This window comes from Osmerus eperlanus, chromosome 20 (genome assembly GCF_963692335.1).
Source record: "Osmerus eperlanus chromosome 20, fOsmEpe2.1, whole genome shotgun sequence".
NCBI lineage: Eukaryota > Metazoa > Chordata > Actinopteri > Osmeriformes > Osmeridae > Osmerus > Osmerus eperlanus.
Genome location: NC_085037.1, coordinates 2132454 through 2146105, shown reverse-complemented (window position 1 = coordinate 2146105; position 13652 = coordinate 2132454). Strand labels below are relative to the sequence as shown.

The following is a 13652-nucleotide window of genomic DNA, read 5'->3' as shown; positions in this document are numbered from 1 at the left end:
CAGTTGCAGGTGTTCTAAGTCAGTAGGTGTTGGAGAGACAATAACAAGGCAAGAACTATACAGAAAAAAAAGATACATTATCCACACCGACATTGCTAAACCTTTACAGCTCTGCTTACCCAGGCTGGGAGGAATTCAATCACATCGCAATTAAAACAGAATGATGAACTCCCATAGTTAAAGTTGAGCACATGTATTTGAATGATGTTCTGTTAGATTGATATAAATACACTTGATAAGCTTCAACAGTGTTCTTTCTGTATGACATTTGAATTGAAGCTGACTTCTTTAACTCAGTTAATTGACAGTGAACTGACGTCATCCAGGCTTCTAAGGAACAGGACTTATCCTTCCGGTCCAGAGAAGAACCCTAACAAGACAAACACACACACACACACAGGCGGCACTGTCAACCTCTTAAAAATACAATCTGAGTAACCTTGTTGTTACCCTGGTCTCTTATGGGGGGGGGGGGGGGTAATTGGGGGGGGTAATTAGGTCACATGTTGTTTACGAGGGATGCAGGTCATGAGGACCTGATTCCAACATGTTTCTGGGGTGGGGGGTGTGTAGTAGATGGAGACTGAAACAGAGAACTGGAATGTGTTGGGTACTGAAACAAATAATAATATGTGTATATGTGTATCGGAGTGTGAGGGTGTGTATTGGTGTGTGTCTACGTGTGTGAGTGTGTTCACAAATGTGTGGGTGTATACGTGTGTGTGTGAGTGTATGTTAGCGTGTGTGTGTGTTGAAGGTTCAGCGTCTGCTGGGATGGCGCCCTGCCCCCTGCGCCCTCTCGCTGCCATGCCCCGCCCCCGCCGCTGATGTCACTTCCTCTAAAAAACTGTGGAAGAGAGAGGAGGGAGAAAACCATATTTATGTTAGCGGTGCATGTATGTATGCATGCATGCATGCATGCATGTATGTGTGTGTGTGTTTGTGTGTATGTATGTAATACAGAGTGTAGTTCCAAAGGTACAAAAGACACAATGGGCATTGAACCTACAACCCTGAAGGGGGAGGGAGGGCACCAAGGGTGGAGAGACTAGGGCTAGTGTTTGGACCAGGGCTGGGACTGCAACTTGAACACTAACAAGTCACCTGAAGAACAAGCTCCAATGTCGATGTGTTGTAGCCAGCAGACCCCACCACCAGCCCCATGAACACACAGCCCTTATCTATGTTCCATGACCAGCAGGGCGGCCCTGACGCCCTGATTATCTACCCCAAGATAACCCGGGTCCCCTCCTAACTCCCCGGGCCCCTCCTCGCTGGGCCCCTCCTGCCCTCCCCCCACTCCCCCTCGTATTCACAGCCGTGCTCAGCGGCGTTACGTCAGGATGAGGGGTGGGGTGACACGCTGCACCACTGCGAGGCTGCCTGGAGGTGCAGTTGTGGGGATCCTGATGCTAAGTGCCTGGCAGCTGAGATGCGGTTACTCTGCACTGGGAAATCACATGATCTGCGAGAATTATTGCATACGGTAGTACTGTATAAATAGCAGATGCAGGTGGAGATGTGGATTTAGATGCTGAGGGTCGTTGAATAGAGAGGGAGACGGCGAGAGACAGAGAGGGAGGGAAAGAGATGGTGCTGGGAGGAGGGCTAGACTGGGACTGGACTAGGTTTGGCTGGGACAGGTTGGACCGGGACTAGGGGCTAGGGCTCACAATAGAGTGTGTGTCTACCATCAGGGAGCACTTAAACTGTCACAACAACAAGCTGCTGACTCTGATGTCACGGGTGAGGGGGGGGAGGAGGTCATGACTACTATTACATAACTCCCCCCCTCCCTCCCCAGTACTGACCTCTTGGTGTTGTGTATGGTGGTGCCCCCCAGCACCACTCGGACCCCGGGCATGGTGCGGTTCAGGTTGTACACGGTCAGAGCCTCCTCGTACGTGGCTCCCCCGATGACGAACACCAGGATGTCCTGGGGCCTGCGGGAGGACAGGGTTAGGTGTGTGTGTTTGTGTGTGTGTGTATACAGTGCATCCTGAAAGTATTCACAGCTCTTTACTTTTTCCACATGCTGATATGTTACAGCTGTATTCCAAAATGGATTCAATATTTTTTGGTGTCACCTGTCCCGGAGGGAGCTGGGGCCCAGGTAGGGGAACTGACTGTCCTTCAGACGTCCTTTAATCAGCTGGTCCAGAGTGTCATGGAGGAGGGGCTGGTGCTGAGTGTACACGTTTTCTACTCCCTGGAGGGGGAAGAGAGAGAGGGAGGGAGGGAGAGACAGAGACAGAGAGAGGGACAGAGAGACAGAGAGGAGAGAGAGAGAGAGAGAGAGAGAGAGAGAGAGAGAGAGAGAGAGAGAGAGAGAGAGAGAGAGAGAGAGAGAGAGAGAGAGAGAGAGAGAGAGAGAGAGAGAGAGAGAGAGAGAGAGAGAGAGAGAGAGAGAGAGAGAGAGAGGGAGGGAGGGAGGGACAGCGAGACAGAGAGAGAAACAGTTGGTCAGGACGTGGAAAGTCTCAGTGGACTCTTCGCGTTGCCATGGTGACATGAGGAAGTCATGTACCTTGAGCCCTTTGAAGAACTGTTTGGTGATGGCCACGGCGTCCGTGGGAGTGATGAGGTCACTTCCTCTGACCCGCTTCCCGCCATACTCCACCATGGACTGCACCATCTGACACACACACAGGTCACAGTTCATTGGTCACAGGTCACGACCCCAGAGGTTGTGACTTTGAAATGTATTTATTATACATGTAAGGTACAATAATACACTAATACACAGACAATACAGAACGGTAATATACTGTACTGTACTATATTTACATTTACATTTAGTCATTTAGCAGACGCTCTTATCCAGAGCGACTTACAGTGGTACAGGGACATTCCCCCGAGGCAAGTAGGGTGAAGTGCCTTGCCCAAGGACACAACGTCATTTGGCAGAGCCGGGAATCGAACCGGTAACCTTCAGATTACTAGCCCGACTCCCTAACCGCTCAGCTACCTGACTCCCTATATAATACCATTCTCTACTGTGCCATGCTATGCTGTACTGTACTGTCTCGTGCTATATTATAATGTAATATAGCACTAGGATAGTATAATTATACTATCCTAAACTGTAGTATACTAACCCCTCCCGCCCGGCCTACCCTGCGGTGTCTCTCCGACACACCCTTCCTGTTGAGCTCGTCCAGTAGCCCCGGCAGGACGCTGCTGCTGTGCTTCTCGTAGCGCAGCGCGTACAGCATCACCAAGCGCACCGCATCCAGCTCGCTGACTCGTGGGTTCTGCAGCAGCCGACGCACGTTCTGAGGACAGGAAGGAACAAGGAGAACCCAACGGCCCGTTAAGGATGTAGAAAGGGTTCTACAAAATACGTCTCGGTGGTTCTGAAGTTGTCACGTATTAGAACAGAGAACGGACAGTTTATGATAGGTGTGTTTCCTGTACAGGCAGAAGCACTGAGGGTTGTCCTGTTTCATGCTGGGAGGGCTCTGGCAGGATTGGGGTCAGGGTTAGGGTTGGGCAGGGTCAGGGCTACAGTCTGGGTCGAGTTCAGGGGTCAGGGGTCGGGACTGACCTGCTGGGCGCTGGAGTGGTCGTTCTGGGTGGCCAGCTCCTGCTCCACCTCAGACACCTCCATCAGGTGTCTCTCACTGACCAGCCGGGACAGCTCCCCCACCACCGTCACATGCTTGGACACCGTGCCCGACATCTTCTTAAACTGGGGGTAGTTGTCCACAAACGCCTGCACACACACACACACACACACACAAACACACACACACACACACATCTATAAACAGCTGCCTTCAAACCGTGTGGGCCGTATTACAAGAAAGCTTGAGACTTGAAAGAGGAGATCTTCTTCAACTGGGGGAGTAGTTGTCCACAAAAGTCTATGTATGCACACACACACACTCATAAACGTCGACAAGAAATCTTGAAACTTTTAAAGAAGACAGAGAAAGCTGGTGAAAAAGAGCAGGGGACATACAGAGTAACTGATCCCAACGTGTCAACGTGTCAACACGGGGGGGTCATGAACACGAACAGGCGGTGGTGGGAACGTCTCGTACAGGTGGGGTACCTTCATGTCAGAGATGGACTCCAGCCTCTGCTGGTCTTTAGGCTTCTTCTTCTGGAAGTCCTCCATCAGGTTCTTAATGTTAGTGCCGATCTCCCCAAAGTTCAGGTACAGGTTCTGACGAGGGAACGGAACGGGGGGGGGGGGGGGAGGGCACAAAGGAAAACAGGATCGGTTTATTCAGGGGACAGGGGAGGGTGAGGTGAGGTGAGCTCATTCAGTCCCAGATAAGCAGCTTAAGCCATTGTTCATAACACCACACATCTGGACGGGTCATTACAGCTTCCCTACACGCTGCACAGAGCCTGGAATCAAGACCACGACCGCCACCAGACAGATGTCTATTTCTGTGCACGCCTGTGCGCATGTTGTAGAATTACGCCCGCTCAACACTGTGTTCCCTACGATCATTAAATGACGCTGGCTTCACCCAGGAGCAGCTCTAATAGTCATTTCCCTCTGGGTCCATACCCATGTCCTCAAACCCAGTGACCTGGTAACCCTACGAACCAGCATCAAACTGGCTCCAACCCAGTGACCCCATGACCCACACAAGACTGCCTCCGACATGCTGGAACTGGAAGCTGGAAGAACCCTCACCCACTCCAGCCCTTTCCAAAACCAACCAGAGTCAACACGCTGTCAATAAAGTTGATTTGAATATCGTAACCCCGGGCGTTGGGACTCACGTTGGCGTAGAACTCGTCGTTCTCGGCGGAGAGCACCACCTCCTTCAGGTCCTTGCTGATGCCGGGGACACGCGACAGGTCGATGCGGTTGTTGTTCAGGCCCAGGAGCTCGTGGACCATGGCCTGGTACGTCCACTAGAGGGAGACACAAACACACCAGTCCATTGTGGGATTCAAACTGTTCAGGAGAATGCCCGAACATCATGTTGTTGCGGTGTGGGTGCCAAGAAATAACACAATGTTAGAGTTGTAAGAGTTTGCTGCCCGTTATTGTTTCAGCAGGGGGGTGATAACCTGTCTATCTCACCTGGTTCAGCAGGGGGGTGATAACCTGTCTATCTCACCTGGTTCAGCAGGGGGGTGATAACCTGTCTATCTCACCTGGTTCAGCAGGGGGGTGATAACCTGTCTATCTCACCTGGTTCAGCAGGGGGGTGATAACCTGTCTATCTCACCTGGTTCAGCAGGGGGGTGATAACCTGTCTATCTCACCTGGTTCAGCAGGGGGGTGATAACCTGTCTATCTCACCTGGTTCAGCAGAGGGGTGATAACCTGTCTATCTCACCTGGTTCAGCAGGGGGGTGATAACCTGTCTATCTCACCTGGTTCAGCAGAGGGGTGATAACCTGTCTATCTCACCTGGTTCAGCAGAGGGGTGATAACCTGTCTATCTCACCTGGTTCAGCAGGGGGGTGATAACCTGTCTATCTCACCTGGTTCAGCAGGGGGGTGATAACCTGTCTATCTCACCTGGTTCAGCAGGGGGGTGATAACCTGTCTATCTCACCTGGTTCAGCAGGGGGGTGATAACCTGTCTATCTCACCTGGTTCAGCAGAGGGGTGATAACCTGTCTATCTCACCTGGTTCAGCAGGGGGGTGATAACCTGTCTATCTCACCTGGTTCAGCAGAGGGGTGATAACCTGTCTATCTCACCTGGTTCAGCAGAGGGGTGATAACCTGTCTATCTCACCTGGTTCAGCAGGGGGGTGATAACCTGTCTATCTCACCTGGTTCAGCAGGGGGGTGATGGCGTCATCGTTGCGGTCCAGGATGAGCAGGAGGGGAGGGACCTCCGTCTTCCGGAATTCAAACAGCTCGTATTCCTTAGTGATGATTTGCTGGGGAGAGGAAGAGGAGAGGAGGATGAGTAGGGAAGGTGATGGGAGGAAGAGGGCATGAGGAGATGAGCGGGGAGAGGAAGGGAGGACAGGAAGAGGGGATGAGTGTGAAGAAGTGTGTGATCTGTATGCATATTAACATCTGTGTGTGTGTGTGTGTGTGCGTGTGTGCGTGTGTGTGTGTGTGTGCGTGCGTGCTCCCCTCACCTTGACGCTCTCCCCCAGTCTCTTTGCCATGTCTGAGGACAGCTGGTAGCGGATCATGGGACACTTCTTCAGAGCCAGCAGCACTGAGGTCAGACCCTGGGTGGTCCGGGCCAGGAGAGAGGGCTCCCAGCTGCGGCCCTGCACCACACACACACACACACACACACAGGTACACAAACAGAAGTAAAAAACAAAAATAAGATAATAATATCGGCAACATTCCATATGAAGTCTGGTTCTAACGGGCACCAGTGGTGGTCCTGGAAAGGCCAGGTACGTGCTCTCTTACCCTGGCCACACCACTCAGGTTGAGGGAGAACAGGTGAGGGTTCACTGCTATGAAGTCCCCATAGAACTCCTGCATTGACCCACAAACATGGGGGGAGGGGGAGGAAATCACACGTCACCTCACAGACACTCTTCACTTCAACTTCTGAACATATCTACTAACTCATGACAACATGCTATCTCTCACATTAGTGGAACACATTGCTATTAAGTTTTCTGGGACTCTTGTGTTTGTGTGTGTTTGGAGCATAGAGACACCTAAACGTATCTCCTTAACACCGTTCTCAGTTCCACTTAACACTTTATCCATCTATCACCCTCTACCCACACCCCTCCATCCTCTCGGTCAGTCAGACTGTTATCTGTGGGTTCGATGTCAGAGTCTGCAGCCTCACCTGCACCTCCGCCACCACTTCCTGTTCGTCAGCCTCGGCCAGGGCCTTGATCTCACTCTTACTGATCACGTTGCTGAAGTCTGCAGGCGTGGAGGGAGGGCAGACAGGAGCAGCAGATAACCGAGAGACAGACCAAAGCAATGGATAAGTAGGAGCCAGGTCCACAATCTAGCCGTTGATATTAACTTTGCAAATAATATGAACTATAATGTGTCCTTACAGATGAAGTAGACGCTGTACTTGGGCCTGCGAAGCTCCTGGATCAGATTCTCTACATTCTCCTGTAGGAAGGAAGAGAAATGGTGCTCCAGCAATAAACATTTGTCTAAGAAACTTTGAAAGGGAGAAGGAGAGAAAGACAGATGGAGGTAAGAGAGAGATGATGGGGACACAGAGTGAAATAAAGTACTGTACCTTTGTTGGCCGGAGGAAACAAATAGCCTTCAGGTGCTTCATGTTATCTCGGTTTTGAGAATCGATCCTTTCAAACAGGTAGACCTCCTTCTGTAGGATCTCTGACTGCGTGTACACCACACTGACGATACTGGTCTGAAACACATGTAGACATTATCGTAGGTCAAAGTAGAGCAGAATAGAATGTTTCTACAACGTCATCATTTATTAACACAGAAAGCTAGAGGGCTAGCTCGCTAGCTACATCATGCTAAATTTGCTTCTCTCATCTGTAAGCTAGCTTTCTTGAACCTACCGTCTCTTTATCCATCAGCAACACTTTCATCCCCGGCCCGCTGTTCTCTATCATCTTCGAGATGTACTGCTTCACTGCAAGAGTCACGTTCATCTTGGCGGCGATGTAATCAAACAACTATCTAAAGCGAATTGAATAACCAAAGACTCGATTGAAAACAATGTCTTAATGTCAGGGGTCTTGATGCCCCTTGGCGCAACGGTTCCAAAGCGTTTAATTCGTTTTCATGTCTGAATGTCTCTGTTGTTGACAAAACGTAAAGTGAGAATCAGCTGAAAGCCACGCAATGAACTCATTTCCGGGTGCTCCTCCGATCGAATAAAAGCTGACCTCCAGTCAGTAGATATGATCACACAGCTCACAATGTACGTTGAGTCGCTGGACATTGCTCGCATTTCCCTGATTCAGGATCAGCAAAGGACATCCGTCTGCACAACATCCCACAATGCACAGCCATCGACGGCACTAAGAAGACGCCATTTTGGTAAGGGCAAATTTCAGACAAAAGCACTCAACAACTTCACAAGTATCACATTTATTACACATCCACATACATCGTTAAAATATGTTCAAATCCAGAACAACACGTTGTAAGGTTATACAATACTACTTTAATCTCAAAGAATTCCAATGTACATGTACCTGTACTTGTTACAAATGGCAAATAAACTTGAAACTTGAACTGGATCTTTGTTATAAATTATAACAACCTGTGTCATAGGAAGAACCACCATTAAGTATCAGAAACTCCTCTCAAAAATTCAAAACAATTACCATATAGGAAGAATAGTTCTAGAAAATAAAGAATATTGTCTAAAATATGGCATTGTGAGATGAGCTGAGGAGTGTCTGATTGGTGTGTGTCTGATTGTGTGTGTGTGTGTGTGTGTTTGGGTGCTTGCCTGTGGGTATTTATGTGTGTGTGTGTCAGACATCCTCCAGATAGCCCACCATCTTGGCGCTGACGTCCCACAGCCTCAGAGCAGTGAGGTCATCCCTCCCTTCAGGAGCTGGCTCTTTCACCCTGCAGTCACTGAGACAGAGACACACAAGTTTACTCTCTCTCTCACACACACACACACGCACACACATCCACAAGTCACCTGAAGTAGAAACCGGTCTTGTTCTCCAGGCCCTGGGTGACGGCACAGTAGATAGAGGTCTGGGCCCCCTGCCAGGGGGTCTTCATCAGCAGGAGGGCCGGGGCGGAGAGCAGGGCGCTCAGCAGGGGGAACCGGGTCTGGACGTAGCGCCCTAGCTCCGTACGGATTACCCCTGGGTGGAGGGCGAAGGACGTCACTCCCCTGCCTGTCGGGTAGAGAGGGAGGGAGGGAGGGAGGGAGGGAGGGAGGGAGGGAGGGAGGGGGAGGGAGAGAGAGAGAGAGAGAGAGAGAGAGAGAGAGAGAGAGAGAGAGAGAGAGAGAGAGAGAGAGAGAGAGAGAGAGGAGGGAGAGGAGGGAGAGGAGGGAGGGATGTGAAGGAGAAATGAAGGGATGGAGGGATGAGGGGGAATGAATGTAAGTAGTCACTGTAATCATTTTGGCCAAAATATTAACATTGAAAACATACAGGTCAAAGAAACATGAAGCTATAACCAGATGCACACCGGCGGAGCATGGCTAGGAGGAAGAGGAGGACTAGGATGTGAAACGGTGACCCCTGACCTTGGTTTCTCCGTGCCAGCTCTCTTGAGAAGAGCAGGTTGGCTAGCTTGCTCTGTCTGTAGCTAATCAGAGAGTCGTACGGTGTCTTCTCAAAGTTGATGTCGTTCAAGTGAATCTTCCCTGTCAGTGGTTAGGGGAGGCAAAAGACAACAAACAGATTGTCACTCGGGAACGTCACACACACTTTATTTTTCCCAATACCAATTTGGTTTCACAAGACTCTCTACACATAATTTAAGACTATTGCTTACAGCAGCAGTTCTGGATCTGTACGCAATTGACTGTACGTCATTGTTGAGTGTCAGTCAACACTATCTAATTGGATTGACCAATGGCTGATGAAAGCTAGTTACCTCCTTGATGCGCAATGCTGGATACGTTGACAACACGGCTGGGGGCGGAGCTTCTCAGCATATCCAGGAGCAGATTGGTCAGGAGGAAATGGCCCAGGTGATTGACAGCAAACTGGGTCTCGCAGCCATCCTCCGTCAAGCTCTTGGGACACATCATCACACCTGAGGAGACAGGAAACAAGAACTCTGGACGTTCTCACTGCGGCTCCATGCCTCAGCATCTCACCCCTGTGCATCTGTCTGATACAAAGATTGGGCTACTATTTAACCAATTTACCATGTTCATATTTCCGAAGGTCCAGGAGGTCTGAAACAACTTCCATAGGTAGATAGAGTATGTGTCTTCTGAACGTGATTAGTAAAGACAGAGATACTCAAAACATAAACAACTCGTCTTTACTACACAGAAACACCTGCTGGGGTGTTATTAAAGAGACAGCCCCAGTTTGTCTCTTTCCTACCAGCGTTATTAATGAGAATGTCCAGCCGCATCTCTGTGGCGATGAACTCCCTGGCGAACCCCCGCACGGAGAGCAGGGAGGACAGGTCAAGATGGCGGACCACCACGTTGGTGTTTCCTGTCGACTGGCGGATCTCCACGGCCGCCATCTCTGCCCTGGTCAGGTCCCGGCACGCCAAGATGACCCGTGCACCTGAGGTCACATGTCACAGCGCAGGTTAGCGCAAAGCAGCGTAGAGACAACATATCAAAACACCATGCGAGGTAAACATGACGCAACGCAACGTAAAAACAACACCAAATAAGCATAAACCTGATCCCTGAAATACACGGTAATTGTGAATCCTTGCATCCAACCCTTTGTTCTCTCTTTCTCTCTTCTTTAAATCCTCCTATTCCTCTTCAACCCAAACCCTCAAACCAGCTCCACAAGCCTCCATCCCATCAGCCACCCTCATGTCCCATCTCTTCACACAGGTGCTCCTGTGACACCTAGCCGTACCTCTGCTTGCCATGTCTCTGGCCGTCTCCTTGCCGATGCCGGTGTTGGCGCCCGTGATGACCACGGTCCTGCCATGCAGCTTGACGCGACTGCGACAGACTCCGCCAGCAATCCACCTGCGCAGCAGCACCAAGCCTGGAGGGTAAACAACAACAACAACGTTTAGACAGAGTAACACTTCCTCTTTGGGGTGACGTCTGACCGGTCACTTCCTGTTACAGAGGATGGGTCAGACTGTCTGCCAGCAGATTAGACAATGACACTGATCTAGCTCAAGCCTGATGCTTTGCTCTAAGGGTTCTCTGGGCATGAATACTTCCTGACACTTATTTACCTTGTCTTTGTTTTTGTAAACCAGGTTTACATGGCAAATGCAAACATTTAAAAAAAGAGAATGGAGAGAGAGAGAGGGAGAGAGAGAGGGAGGGAGAAAGAGAGAATATTTAAAAGAAGAGGGAGACTGCGAGACAGCAAATAGACAATGAAAGAGTAGAGAGTAGAGCACTAGTAGGCTGTAGAGTAGTAGATGAGTAGAGTAGAGTACAGTAGAGTAGTAATAAAAAAATAGTAGGGCTCAGGTCAAGTCAGCGTGTTTTAAACCAAGGCTGTTGGTCTGACACAATCCATGTCTTTGCAGACTGACTGCATCCATATGGGTGGAAGTTCACGAACAACCATCTAACCTGATTATCTCCACTAATCTCAACAAAATGTGAGATTTTAAATCCTGGATTAAGATTTTTCAAGTCTGTCAAATAGCCCCTAATACTCCCCCTTGGTATAGTTGATCGACCCAAAGTGAAAAATATATAAACATTTGCGCAGTTGATTCAGACTCTGACAATCCTAGAATCAAACATCACCACATGAGAGTACACAACAAAGAGAACACGAAACACCCAGAGAAGCATGAAAACACCCTGAAAACACTTGGTCTCAAGCAAGAGAATGAAGCACCTACATTTCTGGTTTTGAATCTACGTGAATAAATCTTACCATAAAACGGACCAAGGCTTCTTCTTTATGCATTTTAATAGAACCACTTGGGGACATCTGCAAATTCCAAGCTAAATTAAAGTCAAATTTTATAATCATGAACAAACTACAGGGTGTGTTTTCCCCTCCTGACTTTGGCTCCCTACTGGCTCTGTCTCCTCCATCGCTTCTTCTTCTCACAGGGACAGCTCTCCTTAACTTTGTTAAAGTGTGCACCTGTAACTTTCCCCAGCTTAACTTTCTCTGACTCATTACCCACATACTGTGCCTACTGTCTCTGTTCTACTGCATCCACCCGCATTATTTACAGTCATTTGCACACTTCATGTTTTTTTATCATTGAACTTCCTTTAATAAATCTGTTTCTAACTGTCAATTCAATACAGCAAAGCACTACAATGTCCACATTCCCCTTTTTCTAGGACTCACTGATGGTGGTGACGGTTGTCACGGCGCCATACTTGACGATGGGATTGGTCTTCAGCTCCTGCCACATCCTGTCTGTTGGGGGCAAGGTATGTCCTGGGGGGGAGACACCTAACCACCAGACCAGACAACCTCAGATAATCAGGCTGTCTCCTCTGTGCCTACTCCCTCCAACTGTAGCTCTGCTATGTTAACATGGGTGGGAGAGCAGCACCGAGCCTAAGAATAGGACTAAGGATCTTAGCAAAAGGGGAGGTTTAAAGTCTTAAGGAGATTAAACCCGCCTTGCGCTTGTCTGACCAATCAATGGTGCCTTATTAGGCTACAACACCCTGGTTACAACTGAGGGGTCCAGAGTAGAGTAGAGTAGTGTACAGGAGAGAGCAGTGCAATGAAGCATGAGAGGTAAAATATAGACAGAATGTTGCTTTTCACTTAGGGCTGCCAATGCTGAAGATTAGTGCCAAATTCCTCTTGTCCACTGGTAAAGATGTGCACCAATTACAGTGATGCTTCTGATGAATCTGCTGTATGGATTGAATCATTTTCATATCCTGATATAACATTTTGGTGTGCGGTTATTGCTTGCTTGTATGGATACAGTCGGGTTTTGGGAAATGTATTGTACACTTGAATGAGCTCTCTGCTTGCTACTTCCTTCCACCCCACGTCACGTGTCTGTTACAATAAATTACCATTAATGGCGGTATAATACCGTCTGTACGAACCTGCAGACTTGGAGTCGCTTTAATATCTTTCTCTTCTTGTTACTTTATTTATCACAGGTATAGACTTAGGGAACGTCCATGGAGACTGCTTGCCATATAGGCTTAGTTTAATCATCACAACACTGGGTATAAAAATTCATTGTTGATGTGATGACTGGAGAACAAGTATAACTTCTTGAAACATATGGTAAAGAATATATTGTGCTTATTAAAGTTATGCATTGTGCTTATTAAAGTTATGAACTTAGAAGTGTGCTCAGGCTTAAACATTGGGTCTCACACTGGGTGTGGGAAGCAGGCTGTTCTTTGTGTCTCTATCTCTTCATTTTCAGAAACAACCTTGAAACCGGGTGGAGACGGCACCCGAGCAGGTGGGACGCGTAGGCAAGAACAACTCCCTGATGCACGAGAGAACAAGCTCAACCCTTTTTTAATACTTGTGTTTCAATTGCACTGTATAAATATATGCTGGGGAGGGAAAGATAGCCAGTTGGACTTCGTGAACCAGCCCAAACTCTGTTGCGGGTAGGGAAACTTAGACAACCCCAGAGCTCTGTACTTGTTGATTTCCAACTGCTGCATTAAAGCTGATATTATCGGACCTCTGCGACTCCAGACCACTCTTTCTAGAACACAGATTTGTGTCATTGAATACCATCATTACATATTGGAATAGACACATAGATAAAGAATCCTTCAATGGATATAGCAGCAAAACATGTTCAGGCATTCGGGGAGGGAGTGTTGTGTTTAACATGATGGAGAGTGATCAACAAGCAAAAAAAAAAAGATTTGAGACATGCTAACATTAGCTAGCTAACTAGCAACTTTCAGGGGACGCCCCGAACCAAACAGGAACTTCTTGGTTAGCTTGCACGCTAAGATTGTGGCAAAGCATGGTTTCTTTTCCGTGAGAATACAGAATCTAAAATTAATAAATCATTTGGTAAAATGTTTTAAATAGGACATGTAGTTAACTGGCTAGCATTTTAACAACTTGCTGCAGCAGTTTTTCTCCCATTCATTGAATAAGTTCACACTTGGGATTGTGGGCAAGGAG

General features: G+C 48.5%; 2 protein-coding genes across 2 annotated transcripts in view; both read right to left on the bottom strand.

Annotated features, from left to right (window-relative positions):
- vps45 (vacuolar protein sorting 45 homolog) overlaps window positions 1-7764 on the bottom strand; it is a 7803-nt gene extending 39 nt beyond the window's left edge. Inside the window, exons 1-15 of the mRNA XM_062445706.1 lie at window positions 7464-7764; window positions 7169-7303; window positions 6975-7035; window positions 6755-6834; window positions 6361-6429; window positions 6072-6209; window positions 5754-5864; window positions 4744-4878; window positions 4058-4171; window positions 3548-3715; window positions 3117-3275; window positions 2528-2635; window positions 2088-2209; window positions 1812-1943; window positions 1-847 (exon numbers count right to left, since the gene is read on the bottom strand). The exon at window positions 1-847 is cut by the window's left edge and continues 39 nt beyond it. Coding sequence (XP_062301690.1) covers window positions 760-847; window positions 1812-1943; window positions 2088-2209; window positions 2528-2635; window positions 3117-3275; window positions 3548-3715; window positions 4058-4171; window positions 4744-4878; window positions 5754-5864; window positions 6072-6209; window positions 6361-6429; window positions 6755-6834; window positions 6975-7035; window positions 7169-7303; window positions 7464-7556 — 1713 coding nt within the window. The 5' untranslated portion in view covers window positions 7557-7764 and the 3' untranslated portion in view covers window positions 1-759. The remainder of the gene's footprint in view (window positions 848-1811; window positions 1944-2087; window positions 2210-2527; window positions 2636-3116; window positions 3276-3547; window positions 3716-4057; window positions 4172-4743; window positions 4879-5753; window positions 5865-6071; window positions 6210-6360; window positions 6430-6754; window positions 6835-6974; window positions 7036-7168; window positions 7304-7463) is intronic.
- A 229-nt stretch (window positions 7765-7993) lies between these two features.
- zgc:153441 (retinol-DH_like_SDR_c domain-containing protein) lies at window positions 7994-12077 on the bottom strand. The gene is made up of 7 exons (XM_062486991.1): window positions 11868-12077; window positions 10443-10577; window positions 9942-10133; window positions 9481-9642; window positions 9128-9247; window positions 8567-8771; window positions 7994-8496 (listed from the first exon to the last, which is right to left on the bottom strand). The coding sequence occupies exons 1-7, from the start codon at window positions 11932-11934 to the stop codon at window positions 8391-8393; spliced, it is 987 nt and encodes a 328-aa protein (XP_062342975.1). The 5' UTR covers window positions 11935-12077; the 3' UTR covers window positions 7994-8390.
- Between the last annotated feature and the right edge of the window lie 1575 nt (window positions 12078-13652).